This window comes from Ambystoma mexicanum, chromosome 4p (assembly GCF_040938575.1).
Source record: "Ambystoma mexicanum isolate Mex_15411 chromosome 4p, UKY_AmexF1_1, whole genome shotgun sequence".
NCBI classification, from domain to species: Eukaryota; Metazoa; Chordata; class Amphibia; order Caudata; family Ambystomatidae; genus Ambystoma; species Ambystoma mexicanum.
Window position 1 is genome coordinate 911,168,833 of NC_090927.1, and position 23,100 is coordinate 911,191,932.

The 23,100-nt window shown below is 43.7% G+C and overlaps 1 protein-coding gene across 3 annotated transcripts in view; it reads left to right on the forward strand.

The window, feature by feature from the left end:
- Positions 1–23,100, forward strand: part of LOC138453539 (gamma-aminobutyric acid receptor subunit rho-1) — a 720,362-nt gene that overhangs the window by 473,733 nt on the left and 223,529 nt on the right. For all 3 annotated transcript variants that reach the window (XM_069606507.1, XM_069606509.1, XM_069606508.1), the window contains one exon: positions 3,023–3,090. In XM_069606507.1, the coding sequence (XP_069462608.1) occupies positions 3,023–3,090 (68 nt within the window). The remainder of the gene's footprint in view (positions 1–3,022; positions 3,091–23,100) is intronic.

Genomic DNA, 23,100 nt, shown 5'->3' on the forward strand with positions numbered 1-23,100 from the left:
CAAGCTAGAGGCTGCCTGGGTCCCTGACGTGTTCCAGGACGTTGTCATTGAACCACATGGACCGAGAGAAGACCACCGAAGCATCTGCATGAAAACTGAAAGATAGGTTAAATCATTGTATGTGTGCAAGGTTTTTAATGTTTGTTTGTAAATGGATATATTTCTGTGAGTGGATGCATGTGTGTGTGTGTATGAAAGACTGTGTGTGGGGGTGTGGTTCTGTGTGTATATGTGTCTATGTAAGAGCACTGCATGTATGTGTTTGGAGATGGGGACTGCATGATGAAAGTTATTTATGGTGGCAATGCTGGCTCGTTTTGTTTCTGCAATGTCATCAAGGTTCTATATTTAAGCAATATGACCCGAGCGGCGGGGGCATTACCGACTCAGGTAATGCCCCGGAGCCCATAGGTATAGGCCCCGAGCGAAGCGAAGGCCTTACCGAAGGCCCCGGGCATTACCTGAGTCGGTAATGCCCCTGCCACAAGGGTCATAATGCTATTAGTACCCCGGCCCACATTATGTACGTGACCGGGGCACTAAAAGCATTTTTTTCTGTCCCGAAATGCTGCAGCGTTTCGGGACAGAAAAAAAAAAGAAACAACCAAGAAAATGGCCGCCATGGAAAGGGAAAACGGAGTCCGTTTTCCCTTTCCATGGTGGCCATCGGGAGCGGACGTGCTGGGAACACAAGCGTTCCCAGCACGTCCACTCCAGAAAAAGGATCAAAAAGAAGGTAAGTGAGATTGGGAGGGCGGGAGTGGGACGGGGGAAGAGGGGAAAAAAAATGCACCTGCGTCCCCGGCGGGGCATGAGGGAAGCCCCCAGCCGTGTGGAGGCGCAGAGCGGAGATGGCCCCGCTCCGAGTCTCCACATGGCTGGAGGCTTCCCTCGTCCCCCGTCGGGGATGCAGAACAAGAAGGTAAGTTGGGAGGGCGGGTGGGAGAGAGGGAAGGGAATTTTTAAAAAAATACAAAAAAAGTCTTACCCGAGTCCACGGCGGGGGGCGAAGGTAGCCTCTCAGCCTTGGGGAGGCTCGTAGCGGGGATGGCCCCGCTTCGAGCCTCCTCATTAGCTGAGGGGCTGCCACGCCCCCCGCCGGGGACAAAGGCCGTGGAATCCCGACGGAGGGATAATCCTGGTAATGACTCAGCGTTGGCCAATCAGAATCGCTCTTTCATTCTGATTGCGCCCTCACCGGGTACTAACAGGAATTATGGTATAGATATGGCAGCATCTTCATAAAAGTGATTTACAGTGACCATACTGCCATAGATATGTGCCACAACATCAAGGTGATTTGCACTGGGAATGCTTGCATATATTGTGGGTGCAGCTTCATGTTGTAATTTACAGTGGCAATTCTGGCATATTTAATGGGTGTAGTTGTATGAAAGTGATTTACAGTAGTAATTCCGGCATATGTTGTATGCACAGGCATAATGCAAGTGTACAGTGCTCCTGGGTACTGTTGGTGACATGGCATCAACTGGATGTTTTCATGTGTCACACTAGAGAACCAATTGTAAATTTGCAAACATTGCACTGTAAAATGCATAATTTCAACACGTTATTGTCAGCATTTTCTCCGGGGGAGAACACAGAAACCACCTGCATTGCTTCTTCAGTTGCTTGCACTCGTTTGTAGGAGATTTTAATGCCCCTCCATTACAAATATTAATTTGCTGTCACTGACCTTGAATCATTTACATCACCTGTGCACCCTCAAGAGTCACCTGCCCCCTGACACCAAAAGATGTCTCTAACACTGGCATGCACATGATATGTTACTGGTGTGCGCAGTGATGTCTTGTATGTTATGTAAGATTTGGTTCAGAACATACTTGCATGTTTCACCTAGTGCAGCACTTAGGATGCTCTTGTGGAAGTATAATCCTCATTTGTTTTGAGCATGTGTGTTGAATCCGGCCGGCCCAGGAGATGTGGTGTTACCTGTGGTTCTTCGAGAATGTTGCGGGGCCTCCTTAACAGGGCTCGCACAGAGGCCCCTGCATTTTGTGTTACACCACTGAAATGATAGTATATTCCTCTAAGCCTTTAGCTTCTATTAACACAAGTAATTTAACTTGTACTCAACATTTAGAAATTTCATGCAGTAAAAAACACATGAAATGTTGCCCATTCCTGCAGTAGAATCGAAAGTTGACACAACAGTGAACCTGAAAGTGTTTCTAGATGTGAACATCTAAATGGGGGATTCTTGCACTGGAGTCAGAGCACATCTGTGTCAGATTGCTTTAACTTTGTGAGGTAGATGACAGAGAATCAGACTTGCTGACTGGTGACTTTCTGGGCGCCAACATTCCGCTTGTGATTGGATTGTCTCGGTTCTCCGCCATAAAGTGTGGTTCACCTCACATTCGATGCTGCAGTGATGTATGCAGACTAACCAATTTCGAGCATTGCAGCCATTTTCAGCAAAACATTTTATGGCCAGTGTTAACGGAAATCAATGGGTTTAAATGTTAATTCCATATGGTGTCAAACTGTGGGTGAAGTGAACTATTTTCAGGGAAAACTATTTGAAAAATTGCATTTGTTCCTTTGGATTTTCCCAGGTTCCAAATCTGATTTGTTCCAGGGTGGAACAGGTAAACATTGTAAAATGTGCAAATCAAGGTAAACCATTTGCTTGTGGAGATGCGGCCTTCATATAAATTGACCATATATTAACACGCCCATTTTGCATATAAAAAGTGAATGTTACTAAGGTAGCCCACTCTCCCACCGACCAAGCCACAGTTGCACTTTTAGTCGTGACTGATCACAAAAGGTCTTCTTTTGCTTTTTGGTGAATCAGGCGCAGTTTGTTACAGTCTTAGTTTGTGTAATCTTGCCAGATAAGAGTGGATTTTGTGAATCGGGGCCATTGAATGTTGTATTTCACTTATGTGTTCAGTGATCTCACTTAAAACCTTTGTAAGCAATGGCTTTATTCTTTTCTAGTCTAGCTCCAGTATGTCCTAAATATTGTTAACAGCATGTGTTCATTTTTTCACAGGGCCTGCAATTCCAGTAGGGGTAGATGTTCAAGTTGAAAGTTTAGATAGTATTTCCGAAGTGGATATGGTAAGTTCCCGCCTTCAGCCCTCTTTCATACAGGATCCAGTACAGATGTATGCAGTGATTTCTCCAAGCATGTTCTCCCGTGCATGCCTCGGGCGCTGCCTAGCTGATGCTCACTGCTGTCTATCAACTCAGTGCCAGTTTCCCTCCATTTACTGCTACTAAACTTCTGTCTTCAAAGGTTCCACATTATTTACATTCCACCAGAACTCTCTGAAATGCACATCTGCTTCTCAACAAAATGGCTACCTTCTTAGCTTATTTAAGGACCATCTGTCCCCCCAACCAGCTTACTAACGCAGTTCCTATATTTGTATTATGAGATCTTTTTTGTATTGCACACTGAACTTAAAACTTGGCTTTGATGGGTTGAAGTGCAGGACTTTGGACGCAAAAGTGCTTAATTTATTTAAAAGAAATACGGTGGCAATTCACACATTCCTTGCTGTCAAACTGTTGCAAGAAAGCCACACCCTACTGAGCAGAGCGTTGGGGTTCCCTACCCAGAAATGTTACAGACATTTGTCCCTGTACAAGCATTAAAAAGTAATAAACATAAAAAAGATAGGAAACATTTGTTGATATTGAGGAATTACACACTGGAATATGTATAACACATTTTTCGCCTGAAAGGGATGTGGGGAATAAGGAGAGAAGGAAGGACAGGGGTTTGGTGACTGGGAAAGAGGTAAGGGGATTAAAACAGAAATAAAGTGTCCTAATGGTATGGGTACTCCCGTCCCCTGCACGCTATCAAGCTGAGAACACACATTTTCAGAAATTCAATAAGTTTCAAGTAGATTAAGTTGGTTACTATAGTATGATTTTAATATAATTTTTTATATTAGGTTTTCCTAACCTTCGGGTACATCATTTCCACACTATTGAGGAAAGAGCATGTGCACAATTTGTACATATGACACTTGACTACTGATTTGTTATTGGGTTACATTGATTGGCATATAGATACTATATAGATGCTTATATCCATATGAACTTTTACAGATATGACACCACAGATCTGTTATAATTGTGAATCAGAACAGGTGACACTCTGACTTTGGCATTATGGGTTCTCGTGTGTATAGCTGACTAGCTGGCAATCAATACACTTTTTATGGTATAGGAGGATTGATTAATTAGGTTTTTGTCTTATTAAATTCATTTTAGTAATTTTCCAACAGGACTGGACATAACAGGAAGTTAAAGGGTACGCACCTTTAACGTGAATATTTTATTTAGAGATTGCCATATGGGTCAGAATCAGTGAATGCTGGGTTACCTATATTGATGTGGCTCATGGTGTGTTGTTGTGATGGGACACAATATGACAAACATGCTCATTCTTAAATGGGATGCACTTCCTTATTTTGGTGGATATACTCATTATTGCTTCACTGTATTTTGTTCTCTTTTGCTTCCTTTTGGGGTTGCTACACTGCCCATCGGAAATGTATCCTTTTTTTTGTTGCATTATATATGTTCTTGTTGGACTAATTACGGTCATGTTGTATAATTTGTTATGATCTTTTATTAACTCCTGGGATGTACTGGGCCTCTGTCTGGCACTTTGATTTCTTGTTGTGTATTGTCTAAAGTACATAATTGTCTGGGTTTAAACGTATGATAATTGTATGATTCTATACATAAATTGGTAAATATCAGCCTTAGAAGAAGAGCTGTGCTCGAAACATGTGTCGGCTGAAACAAATCCACCAAGTCTACTGATATAAAGAATTCCTTGAAGGATATGATATGATACGGCATTTATGACGTGCCCATACACAAGTGTTTCAAGGCGCGACACGGCAAGGGATGGGGAACAGAGGAAAGACAGAAACAGCAATCCTACTAGGCCAAGTGCCATTCAAATTGCGCAAGTGCAGGGGAAGGGGGAAGAGGAAAAGTGCGGAGTGGGAGGGCAGTGGGGACAGTGCAGTACATGGGATAAATAGAATAAATAAAACAATATGAGAAGTAGGCCCAGCTGGTGGCAAGTGCAAGGGTAAGTGCAGACATCAGGTGTCAAATGCTGGTGGGGGACTGTAGGGATACAGAAAACAGTCCCCAAGTGCGGGGGTTGCCCGGGAGGCAGTGCAGGTGTGTAACTGGCGGGGAAGGGGACCTGGGCCTGAGATCAGGGGGTGGCCAGGTAACCAGTACAGTTCAACCACAAAATCAGCAGGGGAGAGGAGGAGAGAAAGCAGAAGCAAAGAGGAAGGTTTTGAGGTGCTTCCGGAACCAGAAATGGTTCTCCTCAAGTTGCAGGGAGGCTGTTCCGGAGGGAGGCCCCAGCCGAAGAAAGAGATCTACCACCAACTCGTTACTTGGAGAAGTGACTGACTCTGAGGGAGTTGGAGGCGGATGAGGGAAGAGCTTGAGAAGGAAGATATTTAGGAAGAGAGAGTTGAAGGTATTGAGGCCCCAGGAGGCCTTGTGGACAATCCAGAGGGTTTTGAACTTAATCCTCACAGCCACTGGCAGCCAGTGAAGAGATTTCAGTCCTGGAGAGATACGATTCATGGGCCTGAGGCCAAGGACAAGTCTTGCAGTCCTGTTCTGGATGAGTTGCAGAGGGCGGAGAGTAGAAGCAGGCAGATTTAGAAAGATACTGTTGCAATAGTCCAGCCTAGAGAGAACCAGAGCTCTGGAGACAGTGAGCTTCTGGGGGAAGGAGAGGAAAGGAAGAATACCTGTGAGGAGGTGCAGCTGGTAGTGTGACTTCTTAGAGATGTCAGAGATGTGAGGAGAGAAGGAGAGTGTGGAGTCGAAGATGACCCCAAGGTTTTTAGCCTCGCAGGTGTGAGCAGGAAGAGGGCCAAGAGAGGCCGGCCAGAGAGTGACAGGAAAGGAGGGAGCGGGTGTGCCGATGAGGAGAATCTCAGTCTTACTGGAATTAAGGCAGAGATCATTGGTGGCACACCACTCCTGGATAGCAGACAGACAGTCAGAGATGAGAGACGGAGAAGAGGTGGCCGAAGGTAGCCTGAAAATGAGCTGAGTGTCATCCGCATAGCACTGAAAGTTGGGGCAGAGAGCGGCAATGCGATGGGCAAGAAGTGCCAGGTATTGGTTGAACAGACTGGGAGAGAGGTTAGACCTCTGGGGGACACCACAGATAGAGATAGAGGAGAGGAAGGACCCAAGTTGAACCTGGGAGGGTCCATCAGACAGGAAAGAAGTCAGCCATGCCAGGGCCTGACCGGTGATACCCAGGTTATCACGGAGACGGTTGAGCAGGATGGCATGGTTGACTGTGTCAAAGGCAGAAGAGAGATCAAGTAAGATGAGGACACAGGGGGTGTTGGAATCAAGGTTTGAGAGCAGGTCTTCACGGATGTTCAAGAGAGCAATTGTTTAGTACATTATTTTAATATTACACACAGGCATATTGTCGAGAATTTACATCGGGGTAAAAATAATTACTAAAGGATAGTTTTTCTTTTTTTAAATTGATAAAATAATAGATTGGATGAATTACATTCCTGGTTAAGGGATTCATTCCAGAAACGCATTGAGCCATGGTCTACAAGATCACATTGAATTGATAAATGGAGTATTTGTTTGTTTTCTTGGATACATTAAAATCTTACTATATTAAGCAAATGTACCTTTAAACTACTTGAAACTTATTGAATTTCTGAAAATGTGACTGTTTTCTGCTTGATAGTGTCTAGGGGACACTTACCCTTACCATTAGGATACTTTATGTCCGTTTTAATTACTTTACAATCTTTGTGCCCAGGCCGTTTTACCGCTGCACCTTTAACTTCTTAGAATTTCTGACCTTTATAGACTATTTAATCTCCTGACTTCTTAAAAAAAAGGTGTGCCAATTAGAAGTCCTTTTTAATTACATAGAGGATAGGGGTAGCAGATAACTAGGGTGCCTACACACAAGAGGCCCAGTGGGTAGAGGACCAGCGGGAAATCTCCATAGTTCACCGTAGACCAGTCCAGTTCTGCCTACTTTTCATGCTTAACCCATCATTGTGGTGCTGCAATTAATTCTTTTGGTGAACAACTTTGGGGTTTCTGGTGCCTGTAGCATTGTTGAGTGCACAGTTGTGCCGCACAGAGTTTATTGTGATTGGTTACCGGGCTTGCTGGAATCTGTGCGGAATAATAAGTGGAAATGTTGGGGACTGCAGGAGACATGGGTTTTGGTGGACATGATACTTGGTTTTCATATGTTGCAGAAAATGGGTGCAGAACTAACTGTTTTAATGCCAGAGTGAGGGTGCAGAGATTAGGGCGGTTAGAGGATGAGAATCTGTAACATAGGCAGAGAATTTCAGATCTTAAGTACTCCCTTCCTATGAGCACGAGCATGAGTAGAGTGCGAGTAACTTACCCTTCGCACACAGGCACAATGCATAGAGTGACTCTTTCACTTTCTATGAAGTTCACTTAGCATGCTTAACAGAAAACCTAACCAGTGAGCCGAAAATGGCCTAGTCTGCACAAAGTTATTGTGAAAAAAACTCTTTCAGAAAGTACACATAATGCATGAAGTAGAGTTGTTGCTCCAATTTGCCTAATGTTAGGTTTTTGGACAATATGGAGGATCCTCTTGGCCATCAACAACTCTGAAAGACATATAATGCAAGGCAATATTTCAGTGCTTGCCAATAAACAAGGGTATTTGGGGGGTTGTAACAGTCCGTAACCATTAAAGTAGATGTGTGTGGTGAAAAAGCTTAGTGGGACCAACTGCAATGCATAAGACAGGGCAACACAGTGAGAAGTGTGATATGGATGAGTGCTGGGGAGGTCTTGCCCCTACTTCCAAGTACATTGCTAGAATGAATGTTTAACCAACCTCTGAGGAGTCATTGTGCATGGCATATATACCATCAATGTATTTACATCATCCACAGAGCCAATGGGGGGCTGTATTTTTCCTGGTCCCAGATGCAGAATGCATGATAGGGGCATCATTGCCAACCAACGGTACTCATCTTTTTGGATGAAATTAAAATGGTCGAATTTAATTTAACCTAATTTGTTACCACAATTTTTACTGCAAAAAGGTAGATGGTGGGTTGGGGTTAGGTGTATAGGAAAGGGGGTCTGGAGGTTAGGTGAGGGGGGAGTGTTGGGGTCTCCCCCTGCATTTTGCAGTAGAAATGTTGGTAAACAAATGTGACCTTTTTACTTTCGAGCAAAACAATGCACTGTTCTAACAAAGAATCTAGACAGCACCCCTTAAACTGCAGTGTGATTGTTCCAGAGATAGGTGGCAGAGCTGCTGCAGTGTGTTCCAGGAGCTGTTTGTAGCTGTTAGAGCAGGGAGTTTCATGCAAATAGGGAAATACATAAAAGCCTTCTGCCACAAGGAAGAAGGGCGAATGGAAAATGGTTTGTGATTGGTGGTGTTCAGTCTTGTCTATTTACCTGACTGGAGCCAGACTTGTAAGGTGTGGGGAACACTTCTCAATACTTGAGCGAGCCTCCTCTCAATAAGAGGCAATGTTGACCACCTCCAGGCTACAGCAGGGAGAGGCCCTCAAACCCTTCTGGGTCTGATGAAGAAGAATAGCTCAGGCTACGAGGACGTCACTAGTGAAAGACTGCTTGCAGGTAGAAGTTTCAGATTTCTGGAGGGTGTCGGCAGTGCTCCACATAGAATTTTGGAGTGAGAGTATTTTAGTCCCAATTTTTAGAATTAGAGAGTAAATCCAATTTCAAGAGAGTAAAAATGATTTTCCTCCTTCGCAAGAGAGTAAAAAGTGTCTGACAACTATCCAATTTGGGCGTAAAATTAAACTTTGTTCGAAAACATACGTGTCAAAACAGCTGTATTTCAAAGTGGTTCTAAATAATGTTTTGCACCTGTGGAAAACATTTTCCCCTCACAAGAACTTTGTAGATGCATGCTACTCAGCTTCATCTCCATGATACTTGGGCACAAACTCTTTTAAGAGTTACTACAGATGCCAGCTAGTTACATCGGGTGATTCATAAATCAAGTCCCTCACTCTACCAGCATCACTTATCTGCCTCTCGGGCCTACTGTTGCTGCCTTACACTACCTGCTTGACATCCATGTTTTTGCTCCATCTCTCCTTCCCTTTGCTTCTTTGTTTCCCCTATCTCCCACTCTCTGATGCTCTCCCTCTCACCCTTAAGTGTTCCGTTGCCACATTTTGTGGTCTATTTTTCTATCACTCTGCATCTCCTATCTCTGCATTCTATTGTTGCTTTTTCCCTCCTATATCTCGCTGTATCGGTTGATTTAACTCCTCTTCCTCTCTCATTTCATAACTCTGGCTATATCTGTTTTTTTAAAATTTTCTTGGTTGTGGTTGCTACTCCTTTTCTCCTTTTGATTATCTTTCTTGCACTGTATCTTATGTTATTGGCCTGCCCTTCTGTAGTCTTGCTTTTCTCTTTCCCTCTCTCCCTACCTGCTGTTGATCTGGGTTTTATTTTACTGTCTCCAAATGTCTTGTTTGCTCTGCTTCTATCCCTCACTCCGATTGTGTGTTTGTCCTATTATTAACTCTCTTTCCCTTCTCACTTTCTTTGTTGCTCTATCATGTAGCTCATTGCTCTCTTCATGTTGCTCGAATTCGTCTTTTGGATTGTCTAGCATGTTCTCTGTCCCTTCGCTCCCCTTGCCACACCTTTGTTCTTCTGTATTGCTTAGGTTCAGAGTTGCTCTTCCTCTCCTGTTTTTCTGTTTGTCTTTTAACCTAGCACCAATAAATATCCAAAAAGCTGAAAATGCCTTTTCTATTTAAAAATATAGTGCAGCTTTACCATTGGGTGCTCCTTTGTAGATGTGTGTAAACCTCCTTTTGGCCATTAGGCTGCGAATTATTGAGTTAGATGTGTATCCGACCAGATGCAGCACTTGCTTGAAAGCAGATGCTTTACCAACACTATATGCCATTACAAGTACACAAGCCCATATGAGATGGGTGTTCTGAGCCATTACAGGTATAGCAGCCTCAATGAGGCGTGTATTCTGAGCCATTACAAGTATAGCAGCCCTGAAGAGTTGTGTGTTCTGAGCCATGATATGATATGATATGATATGATATGGTATTTGTAACGCGCCTATACACAAGTGTTTCAAGGTATAGCCATCACAGGTATAGCAGCCGAGATGAGGTTGTGTCTGTTCTGAGCCATTACAAGTATAGCAGTCCTCATTGGATCTGCTTCTTCTGAGCCATTACACGTATAGCATCCCAAACGAGATGTCTGTTCTGAGCCATTACAAGTATAGTGGTCCTCATGGTATGTGTGTGTTCTACCTCTGAGCCATCACACGCATAGCAGCCCTGATGAGGTGTGTGTTCTGAGCCATTACACACATATCAGTCCTCATGGGCTGCACTTTTTCTGAGCCATTACAGTATAGCAGCCCAAAATAGATGTGTCTGTTCTGAGCCATCACAGGTATACCAGCCCCGATGAGGTGTGTGTTCTGAACTATTACAAACACAGCAGCCCTGAAGAGTTGTGTTCTGAGCAATCACATGTATAGCAGCCCTGATGAGGTTTGTGTTCTGAGCCATTACAAGCATAGCAGCCCTGAAGAGTTGTGTTCTGAGCAATCACAGGTATAGCTGCCCTGATGAGTTGTCTTATGAGCCATTACAAGTAGAGCATCCCGGATGAAATGTGTGTGTTCTGAATCACTGAACATTTGGTAGTCATTTTGATAAGTCAAATGTTAAGTCAACTGTGTTACAATTGAATGTTACATGCATCTTACATGCAGATCTCTGATGCAGACTCATTAACTCACCTATTAACAGGATTTGAACTAACAGGTTACACAATAATCTCTGCAGCAGGGTTATTGACCCACTGAGCGGCCTTTCCCAACAGGCTATTGACACTGAAAGGCATATAGGGTTAGGGCACTGGCAGTTCCATGTGAGGCTTGCCTGACATACCTGGCTTGTCAAAAGCTCTAAGCCTGTATGGACTATCATACATTAGTCAGGAGATTCATAATGAGGTTTTGAAATGTGCTCGAATTTTGGCAGTGGGAAAAGCGCAAGGCCGAGTAGAAGGGATTGAAGTATATGACAGCAATGCCATCTTCTCACACTGTCGGAGGTTGGTGGGAAGAGCTCAGACACTGTTCTTGCTCTGTACTTTAGCTCGCTGCAGAAAATGCCAACACATGTTCGTGCTTTCTTAACAGCAGCTCTGTTAAGAAATTCAGGTACTTTCCCAAAACATAGAAGTCCTGCTAAGAAATGTGGGCATGATGCACTCAGCAGTGCTGTGAATATTTGGCACAATTACCTCCGTAGGGTATAGCAGCTCTGTTGATAAATTAGGCTACTTTGCCTGAATATATAGCAGTCCTGTTGAGAGGTAAAGGTAAAATCTGTGCCACTGTAAATATATACAGCACTGCTTCTACCTGTATCCATTATACCTACTTGCGGTGGGTGGTCAGAAAGGTAGTTAAAGTTCAGACCACATGCCTAGCTATGCAATTGGTGTGCTTCTGTGATGAAAAGAAAACAAAGTATGAAATGCCCATTCTGCTGCAACTGTGTTGCCTCTATTAATGCCAATTAAGCAGAAATGCAGCCCTTGTTTAAGACAATTTTCATTTTACACAATACTACCTGTGTCCTAAAAGTGAAAAGCGTCTTCATGATTCAAGATGCTTTAATAAAACTGTAACCGACAAAATGCATGCAGTTGAACAAAGTGATCAAAACACAAATTCCCTTTTACATTACTCAGAAAGTATTATCTTGATAAAATCATAGAGTGTTAAAAAATGTAAACCGACCAGGACTCATCCCAATTGCTTCTTTCAAAGAACTGTGTCAATTACTAAAGAGAAGAGCAGATTTGCATGCTGCTGCTAGCCAGGCTGTCACCAGTGAGCTCCATGATTTAGGAGGGGTGCTGCCATAAATAGCCTGTGTAAGTGGTATGCAAGGAAGAATTAAAAGGGCCGCATGACAAGATTTCTGTGCATAAAAAGACCTGATACACACCTTATCTGGACGGCTGGGTGTCGGCCTCCAGGACCACCTGAGGATAAAATGTGGATAAGAAGAGAACTGGAGACGTATTGAGAATTAGGGTGAGTAAACTAGGCCCACAGTCTTTTCCCCACTTAACCTTTTTCCTTTATTCCTTTACAAAAGAAACCGACATTACTACATCTCTGTCAGAGTTGTCTTTCTGTAAAGTTGGGTGGGTACCACTCTTACTCAGAACTCCTGAAGACACCTGCTTAAAGTTGTTTCATTTCCTTGGCCAGCCTGAACCAAAACTCTCACATTGATGCATCTTCTCAAATTGCAGGGTAGTTACTCTTTCAGAGAGATTAAAGGTCTCTCCAACCAATGTGTCTCTTTCTCACTTGGCTGTCTGGGAAGAAACCTGCTAGTGCAGCCCACTCTTTCCTTGTGCTGAAAAGATAGAACAGATGGTAGACAACTGAATTAATTAAGAGGGCGCTGTGCAATTTAGTTTTGCTGCAGATATTTGCTTTGTAAACATGTGTGACAGAGTTTGACAAAAGTCTGCAATTTTAATCTTTGGTGTGCAATTAATTCATTAATATTCTTATTTAGTAATGAGCGATGTTCAGAGGGTTATGAACTGGGGAGGGGTTGCCAGTATTAAGCACAATTCCTGAAGGGTCACTGTCTGCCCACTAAGTCAGGAGGGGGTAATGTGTGTGATTCTCCTTGCTGCCGGAAAATGTTTAGTCTGGGGCAGGCCAGTGTTAGTGCAAACTCAAGTTTGTTTTCACAGGTTTTAACCTAAACCCCCTGGGTTATGAAAGAATTTTTGAAGAATATTTCAGTTTATGTAATGACCAAAGTTCCAATTATCCTGCTGCTGCTGGCAGAGGGCCTAGCTTTGGAGTCAGCACAGCAGTAAACTCATTTGTATAGGGACAGGTTTTAGGTCTCCCAATGTATAAGATCCCCAGATTACCATTTCTCAGGTTCATTTTTTGAGCAAATGTATGTGTGTTTCAAAGACCATTCTCTCCATTCTGGGCCAGACCTGGGAGCTTTGGCCTGAAGACTGTCCATTGCTGTAGAAAGAGCAGCATGTCCCGTAAACTTAGCTACGTTTCCCAAAGTTATCTGTGTGTTTCCCTACTACCACCTGTTAACCAGACCAGGCAACAACAGCTGTGGAAAGTAGTGGTTTATTTGCAGGCGATTCCCAGAGGAGCTCAGTAACCTCTTATGAGGGGCCCAACCTCCGTAACATCTCAGGAATCCTGAAACGTTTGCTGGCATAGCACAATGACTGCTCGGGCAGCAACCCCAGGGCTTTATCCTCAGAAGGGAACCTGCCTACTTAGAGCCACTCTAACCTGGATGGGTCTTCAGGGACACCCATTTATCCCTACTTTTACTACTACTAAATTGCTATTTGTGACTGTTTTGTGCTCTGGGGCCCTTCAGTGCTTCTTCATATGGCTACTCATGCTTGCATTGTTGGCTTGTCGCTTGAAGGATTCCATCCATGATCCTCATTGCTGTTAGTAAGCCTTACTGTTGCATTAACTGCTATACAGAACATGAACATCATTTAACTTCCGTCTAGAGTCAGACATACACATTTTACTTTATTAAATGTGTCCATCCCACTTCCTTGTGGTTTGTTACCAACAACATTCACCTCTCACACTTCCTACTCTTGGAATAGGCTGCCTTCTGATCTGAGTTTTGAGCCCCAGAATTATCATTTGTGAATCTACCTAGAGTACCATAAATAGACAGAGCAGGTATTTTAAGCTTACATATCTACATGGATTGACCAAGCACACTCTTGATTCCCAAGCACAGCCAGCGCTACTCAATCTCTACCTTATAATACTCCAAAAGTACCTTGGAATACAAGTGCATATATTAGTTCAACATATACTCTTCTGTGTCACCTCTGCCCGTATGTAATGGACAAACACAAATCCATACTAGTGTAATCATTTAGCCCTGCCTAGCTCCTTCTCTGTGTCTGCTCCCCCCTCTCTTACATCACCCTTGCTCATGCATTCCTCCGAGCAGACTAATGTTTGGTTACCCCAGATGGGGACAGAATACACGCCAGGCAAGGATTTGGCTCTTTGAAACTACTATAGTGATAATTGGGTTCAGTACAAAAGCATCACAATATAACATAACATTTCAAGTAAACCTGGGTCCAGCATTTAACCTGCAGCTGTTAAGGGAAGACCAAGATACTCAGGTGGGCAATGCTACAATCCTTCTCCTCTGCCAAAATGTAGATAGCACCAATTCCCATTAAACTATGGAGTCAAGACTGAGATCCTTGGCGCCCTTCTACTTCGCCAGCCACTTGGCGCTCACCTTCACCAGAAAGTGACCCCACAAGACTTTAAATCCCATTAAATGTATTAAAACTACAACTGTGACTAGCGTGCAATGGAATGTAATGCTGCAGTGTGTTGGGACATTAGATCAACTTCTATTAAGTTGACGTTGTGCGTGCAGCAGAGGAAAAATATACCACTTCATATAGCTCTCTGTCAAGCTGTTGTCGAGGAATTCCTTGTGCACTTCTTGATTATAACATTCTCCGACTCCTGTGTTCGGCTGCCACCCTCAGAGTGGCTAGGCAGGAGCAGCAGGCTTATCCCACATGACCACAGGTGTGGATACGCAAACACAATGGGTGGCTCCTCAGTGTTGGTATCCAGTGTCTATGCATAGTTACCTTGCTTGAACTAGTGGATAGAAAAAAGTGTAGATCCCATGCAATAATCCTACTATCGTACGAAGAGTTGGCAATATATTAGCAGAGTACTGTATGCCCTCACCTAAAATGTCATACTGGCAAGAAGCTAATTAGAGATGGTGACTTGCATGATACAAATACAACCCATGCAACATGCTCTCTATGGTCTTGTTCCTAGATACCAGCTATGAGAGTGACGACACAGACTGAGGGTTTTCCGATGACACTTGGAATGTCCATTGGTTGTGCCCCTTGCCTAAATAGCAAGAATACATACATTGTCCATGGAAAAATTCACTACATCTTCCGACCAGGCAGAGTGCTCTTTATGTCCCTGTACCTTGACTTTCATGGTAAGGAAGTGGTTTATACACGGGTGCTGCCTGCTCCACCTGTAGGAGGCTACTAATACAGCTGGAAGCAGAATCCCAGCAGTCAGTGAAATACTTGGTACCCCTGCTGGGGCCCACGCAGAGCAAGGGACCACAGCAGGGGAAAAAGATGGGCAGAGGTAACTGGGATTGAGGAGGAGATGGAATCCTCTGCTGCGATGTCAGAGGTTGTGCCTGCAATGCAGGTGAGAGTCTGCAGAGATCTGGCTTCAGAGCTTTTGGGGTCACTGGAGTATCTGACTGCTGAGGCTGTGGCCCCGCTGTGCCTGTGACCACTGAGATCCTCGGTCCTACTGAAGAAAATTATGCTAACAAGGCTAGGGGACCCAACAGAGCCCAGTGAGAGCCCTTCAACCAACGCTTTGACACAAAATCCATTGCAGATGCTGCTGATCCAGAACCTGCTCAGGAGGCTATTGTAACACCTGTTGTAACACCTGCTGAAGATGACGCAATGATGTATGACTTCTGCCTGGGTGTTGTCAGAGCTGCTGCTGGAGGGCTACAGGTCGGGGTATCAGGGAGTCCTAATGGCTCCACTCCTCCGCCCTGGCTCCCAAATCCTATTGACTTTGTGAAACATTGGCATGCCTGTGTGTTGGGTGTCCGATGCCAGCATGCAGTACACTGAGAAGTTATTGGACTATTTTATGGCCCTACTCCATGCTCAAGGAAGACCCAAAACCAAAGCCATTGCCCCACCTAAAGCCTGTGCTGATGCTAATAAGGACATGTCACCGATTCGACCTGGGGACTGGGTGCCCAATGAGATTATGGGAGCTGGGGGAGAAGGAGAGGCCTAATGAAGAGTTCAAAGAGTTTTCTAGGTTCACCTAAAGGTCCACAGTGAACATTCTATTGAGGAATCCATGGGGGAAAGGAAATGACCTACAGTGGGGAGTCATGAGACAGAATACATCCACCACAGAGAAGAAGCATTGTGAAGCACATTTGAGCTTAGCACGCACCTTTCCCAGAATGTACACTGCCCTCTAACCAATGAGTTGGGTTGTACACTGGTCCCGGGTAATTCACAAGGATAATGGATGTAACCTACCAATGTTTGCATGCCTAAAGGAGAGCACACCTCATGAGTATTGGTCAGTTGATCCAAAAAGGTTATCTGCCAGAGAATAAGGAAGCTGTAGGATTTTCATCACCCCTCGGTACTATAGTAGTAAATGGCCATTGTAGAAAAGGAACATCAGGATAAGGATAAAATAAGATAGTACCTCATCAAGATGTTCTGTACAGACCCGCTATTGTAATGAGCCCTTGGTTGACATACCATCCAGGCCCTTGAATGTGCAGCAGGGTTTGGTATTTTAAGAAATGAGGTACCTTTTCTTAGCACAGAGAGAAGAGGAAATGAGGTGAAATCACCTCATAGTTTCTGACGCTCTCAGTTAGCTTAGCTCAATAAGAGCATAAATATACTTTTGCGTTCAAATCTTGTATTTCTTCACATTTCTTTTTTCTTTTTTTTTCAATTTGAGTAAAATGTAGTCTTTCAAAGAGGAAGTAGAAATACTTATGAAAAATGCAGGTAATGTTTAATTCACATTCCTGTCATATAGTTACAAAAGGTGGCGTTTCTAAAGGTAGACATTGAATACAATGGTCAGCCCAGTGCAAAAAGCCAAAGCATTTCGGTGTGGAACACCATCTCCAGGGCTATGCAAACTTAAATAAATCATACATGAAGGAAAATAAGCCATACAGACAGGAAAATCATGCATACAGAAAAATGTGTCGTTGTGTACGTACTATGTTATGCCAGTCATGTTTATACATGTCACAAACCAAGGATAAAACAGAAAGAGAATCTCAATCAGCAACTATTCAAGTGTGTAAAACCGCAGACTACAGTTAATGTCCATATTCACAATCAGTTGTAGTTAAATGTTCATACCTCTGTAGCGTATTCTACTTTGTTGCTACCTAAATGCCACGTGTAACTTTTTTCTCTCATCATGCGGTCAGCCGCCTGTGCAATACATAGAAAGCAGTACCTATAATGTAGATATCTGTCATTACCCATGGCGTTTGCATAAATTGTGATTGAGCGCGCGGACTCGCACTGTCATGTCTTACCTTCAGTATTCCGATATGTCTTTCACGAAAGGGAAACCGCGAGGACGCACGGTTCCTCTCTGCATTTATACATTGTCATGGAGACCAATGCTAGGTGTGGTGTTCCGGCTCAGAACTGCCGGCGCACATACGCCTCGCGTCCGACCCTCCCATGGCAACGGGAGGGCGGAACAGTCTCCATGACAGCGTTGTTGCTGATACCAAGTGTTGTTGATAATGTTTACTCCCGAGTGCATGCCAGTCCTTATTGCACGATCGTTAACAAATGTTAAACCATAACAATGCATGAAGTGAACGTTTGCAGGATCGTAGAATAATATTAAACAATAGCCAATATCCACATTAGTTAGACTCCTTATGTATAAAAGGAGGTTCTCATTCCTGATCCCTTACTTAAACATTACCATACGTTCTACAAGGAGTCACATTAAGCAAAATAGCAGCATGTGCTGTGCAAATGCGTATTCTAGTTGGAACTAGTGTTTTAAAGCGTTAATTTGAGCCTTATAGTCTGTGATGTAAGGGGCTGATCTCAGTAGTGAGAACCTTCTAGCTGTGAATAGGAAAATTCGGCCAGATGCTACAGCCTGGGTTAGCTGAGTCTGGCAACGGCTTGTATGTCCTCTATGAATTTCATTTATCAATATCAACCATCACCACGTGATGCAATCATCCCCAATGTGTGGGTAAATCAATGTTTTTTTCCCTAAACTCACCGGTCTTACTCAGTAAGTTCAGCTCTATAATTACGGATTCTCACAGTGCTCAGGGTGTTATATTTAACAGGCATATCAGGCGAGTTTGCATATGTGTGATCTGATCTTGCTACTCAGAATGTTCCTTGCTTATGTAATTTTTAACAGGCACAACAGGCGAGTCTACATATGTGTGATTAGTTCTTGCTACTTGGAATATTCCTTAATTAGCCTCCTGATCACAAGCAGCACATATCATTAATTTTCTTATTGAGCAAATACCTACAACTTTCAGAATGTTATATGCAGCGAGCACAACAGGTACATGTACATGTACATGTACGTTTCTTATGTAGGAGATCTTGTTAGACCCTTTATGGCTTAATTCTTATCATGATGATAAGAAACACATATAGTTAATTTCCTCATTGAGTCCTTTTTGTATGAGTGTGCTCATTCTGTCTATCCAGAAGGTTTCTCGAGTTTCTTCTGGATGTTTTCATGTATGTCTCTTTTCTTCACGACTTTAAAGACTGTTCTAAGGTATGTTGCTTTTCATGCCAATGTCTAGCAACCGCCAAATTCAAGTTGTGATTTTGAATACACGACCTGTGTTCATTCCATCTAGTTTTTGCAGTCCTTCTTGATTGTCCTATATAATAAAGACCACATGGGCATTTTATCGCATAAATGCTACTTTGTGTATCACAAGTCACGTAACTCTGTAGTCTGATCCATTCTCTTGTTTGCGGATGGTTGACAGTCTCTCCTTTCAGGATGTACCGGCAGTTACTACAGTTCAGGCAGGGAAAAGTTCCAATTCTGTCTGTAGATTTCTTTCTCTGGGGAGGTCTTGTATTGACAAGTCTACTTTTACATTTCTGCTTCGTTGTTATGCAAAATTAGGGAAATCTTTAAAAAGATGCTCTACTCGCTGGTCACATGTGACCGTCCTCCAGTTTTTCTTGATGATTTTTTTTATCCTATTGCTTTATTTTGAATACTTCGATACGAAAACAAGAGGTGGTGCTGTGTCCGTTTTCTCTTTTGTCTTGCTGACTTTACTTCTTCTGTGGTATATCCACGGTCGAAAAAAATGTATTGCCCATTTCTTCAACTTCTTTGTTATAGTCTTCCGGATCACTCACGATTCATTTGACCCGTAACATCTGGCTATAAGGTAGATTCTTAATCAAGCTGGGCTGGTGGAAACTTAACATGTGAAGGAGATTGTTTTTGTTAGTACTTTTGCGGAATATGTTGGTCTTATATTCAGTTTCAATAATATTGACATCCAGGAAGTGTATTGTTTTTTGGAGTATTCATATGTAAATTGGATTCTTTGGTCTATTCCATTTAGATATTCAAAGAATTCTAGCAATTTGATCTCTGTGTTTGTCCAGATTCTGAAAATGTCATCAATGTATCATATCCAAATTGCCAGATTATGTTGCCACATTGGATGTTTCCAGACATGGTCCATTTTCAAATGTATGCATAAATGCATGTGTGTAGGCGGGTCCCATGGTGGCGCCCATCGCAGCGCCTGCAACCTGTAAATAGTAATGTTCTTTGAAGCGAAAGCAAGAATTTTCTCCTATGAATTCCAAAAGTAACAAGATGAATTCTTTCTGTGCAGCTATTTCTAATTCGTTCAGTAGCATCCATTCTAGAGCTTCTCTTCCCAAGTTGTGGGGAATTGACGTGTATAGGCTTTTCACATCTACTGTGAACAGTATGTGACTTGAATTGAACTGTATTTCACTTAGATGTTGTAAGAAATGGGTTGAGTCCTTAATATACGTGCATGTTTTTTTTTAAATCAGGGGTTGGAGGAAGAAATCTATGTATTTCCCCAGTGGTTGTAACAGACTATTGATTCCAGCTACGATAGGTCTTCCCGGCAGTTTACAGAGGTCCTTTGTTATGCTCACCTGACTCCCACGGAGGCGCAGGTCTGGTTTGGAGTGTTGTTGCTTCTTCTATGGTGAAGCGCAGGACCCGGAAGATGGACTGGACCGGACCTTCGAATCTGGCTTGTCTGGCTCACAGGAATATCTTTCTGTATGTGAAAAGGGAGTATTAACAATCTGCGGGAGAAAGTATAAGCCTCCCACTCCCTTCTCACCCCTCTACGAAACCCTCCTGCGAACCCCCACGTGAAGTCTCACCTTAGGGTTTGAAAGGTTGAGCTCTCCAACCTGGTTCTGATGCAGGGGCGCGTGGTATCCAGTTACTTCACTGGGATTTTGATTATAGAGGGTTCAAGTTTTGTTTTCCCGGTATAGTACCGTAAGGATTCTGTTAATGAGTATGATTCCGCAATAATAATTGTTCGTTGTCTCTTTTTCAGGTGCGGAAACTATTCCTAGAAGAGCTGTGGAACCGAAGAATGAGACTCTGGTGAGCTTGATGAGAGTTCTCTCAGTGTCCTTGTATCAATGCGCTCACTAACGCTGATGTCTTTTTTCCCCCTAGGGGCCGGGGTCCGGAAATGCCTGGATGCGGCACCGACCCGAAACGAAGCTCAATCCAGAAGAAATCAGGTAAGTCTTTAATGGGCGTTTGGGTAATGTCTTTTCATGCGCCCACTAACGCTGATGTCTTTTTTCCCCATAGGGGCCGGGGTCCGGAAATGCCTGGATGCGGCACCGACCCGAAACAAAGATCTATCCAGAAGAAATCAGGTAAGTCTTTAATGGGCGTTGGGTAACGTCTTTTCATGCGCCCACTAACGCTGATGTCTCTTTTTCCCCTTAGGGGCCGGGGTCCGGAAATGCCAGGATGCGGCACCGACCCGAAATGGAGTTGGAATAACCCAACAGGTAAGCTTTGTAATGGAAATTAAGGTTTCCTTGTTTTCTTTCCCCTCTCACCTTTATTCTTGTCTTTTTCTCCCTAGGCGCGGTGATGTGGCTGCGAGTCCAGATGTCGCCGTAGAACATGGTGGTACCTTGTACAGGTGAGTGAGATGCGGTGCTGCAGCGATCGATGCGATGTGCTTTTAAATGGATGTCTTCCTTTTCAGGACCGTCGGCGAGATGTCTCCAGAATGCGGATTTAGCAGGTAAGGACTCTTCTTTACCCTTTTCTCTTCTCTCTTTGCAGGTGTTCCAGGATGCTGGCAGGAGTGGCAGAAGACAGAATGCAGGAGCAAACACAGTGAGCGTCCAGCTGCTAGATGCAGAACAACGCGAAGCGTGAGTTGCTGCTTGGGCGTGGCTTAAATAGCCTTCAAAGTAGTTCCAGGTATGTATCCTTCCTCTCAGGTATGTATTCCTCCCCTGACCACACCCGTGTGGTTAAGTAGTTCCAAAGATAAAGTAGTCCCATTCAGGCCTCAGAAGGCCTGGATGTTGCAGCATGGTCTGCATCAGGTAAGTTCACACTAAGTACCTTTAACACAAAGTCCCCCTTTATGACCCTGGCGCCTATGGCGCCAGGACTGTGGCCCGATATGAGCCTGGTGCCAAAGGCGCCAGGACTGAGTCCAAAGAGCCCCTACTTGAGGCTGTTGTGACTTCCCTTGAAGACATGATGTCTGCCTCTGGGGTAGCTGGGTCTTGTCTGGCACCTTGGAGGTAGGCATCATGACAGTACCCCCTCCCAAGGTCGTCCTTTCCGGGGGTTTTGGCTTGCTTGGGAATTTTCGGTGGAATCTTTGCACTAATTGCGGGGCGTGTACATGGTCACTTGGTTCCCAAGATCTTTCCTGAGGTCCGTACCCCTTCCAATCAACTAGATAGAAGAGTTTTGATTTTAACATTTTGGACTCCAATATGTCCTTAACTTCAAATTCTAATTCCCCATCGATTTGAATTGGTTCAGGTGGTTTGCTTAGTCTGGTTCCAGGCTGCACCGGTTTTAACAGTGATGCATGAAAAACGGGATGAATTTGCATGCTGGCTGGTAGATCGAGTTTAAAGGCCACCGGGTTAATTATAGCTTTGATGGGATAGGGTCCAATGTATCTGGGATTAAAAGTCTGTGGTCCTTTCAGAGGCAAATGCTTAGTTGCCAGCCACACCTGGTCTCCAGTCTGATACGAAGGTGCTTCACTCCGATGTAGATCAGCATTTTCTTTGTATTTTTTCCTGGCTTGTTGCAAATGAGTTGTAGCTTCCTTGAAGGCTCGGGTTATAGTAGAATGCAAATGACCAACTGCAGGCATTTCCAGGTTTTGAGGAGGGTCTAGGTCTGAGGTTCTAGGATGATGACCATACAAGGTGTAAAAAGGGGTTTGTCCTGTTCCAGAATGTACAGAATTGTTATATGCATACTCTGCGATCCATAGAATATCTTTCCAGCTGTTTTCAGATTGATGCAACATGCACCAAAGATATTGTTCAAGGGTTTGGTTAGTCCTCTCGGTTTGACCATCGGTCTGGGGGTGGTGACTAGTGGATAAGCGTACATCAATTTGTGCCAGTTGGCAACATTTCCTCCAAAAATGGGAAATACATTTGCTTCCTCAGTCTGAGATTAATATGGATGGAAAACCATGCATACAAACTATGTTTTCCAGAAATTCCTTGGCCAAGATGGAGGCTGAAGGTACCCCTTTTAAAGGGATAAAGTGGGCCTTCTTGTAGAAGAGATCCATGATTACCAAGATAGGGTCGGTAATAAAGTCCATTGACAAGGTGTGCCAAGGGGCCGGTGGAATATCCAAGGGTTGTAGGAGACCGGCTGGTCTCTTCTTTTGACCTTTATTTTGGGCGCAAACTCCGCAAGACATCACAAAAGATTTTATGTCTTTTCTCCAGGATGGCCACCAGAATTGTCGTTTGATCTTTTCCTCAGTTTTTGCGATACCAGGATGTCCTTCCGTTAATGTATCATGATAGTGAGCAATGACCAATTCTTGCAGTTCTTTGTTGGGCAGAAATAACCGCCCCTGGAAGTACGGTAAATCGTTATTAACGGAAAAAAGTGTGACCCCTTTTGAGTCCATTCTTGCAAGGCTGTGGAATTTAAAAGTTGTTTAACTCGAGTTTGAACGTCCTCTATAGTTTGTAAAGAGGTCAAGCCTAAAATTCTTTGTTCGGGTATAATTGGTACTGGTTCTAAGTTTGAATTTGTTTCATCCATTCCAATCCGGAATAAAGCGTCCGCTT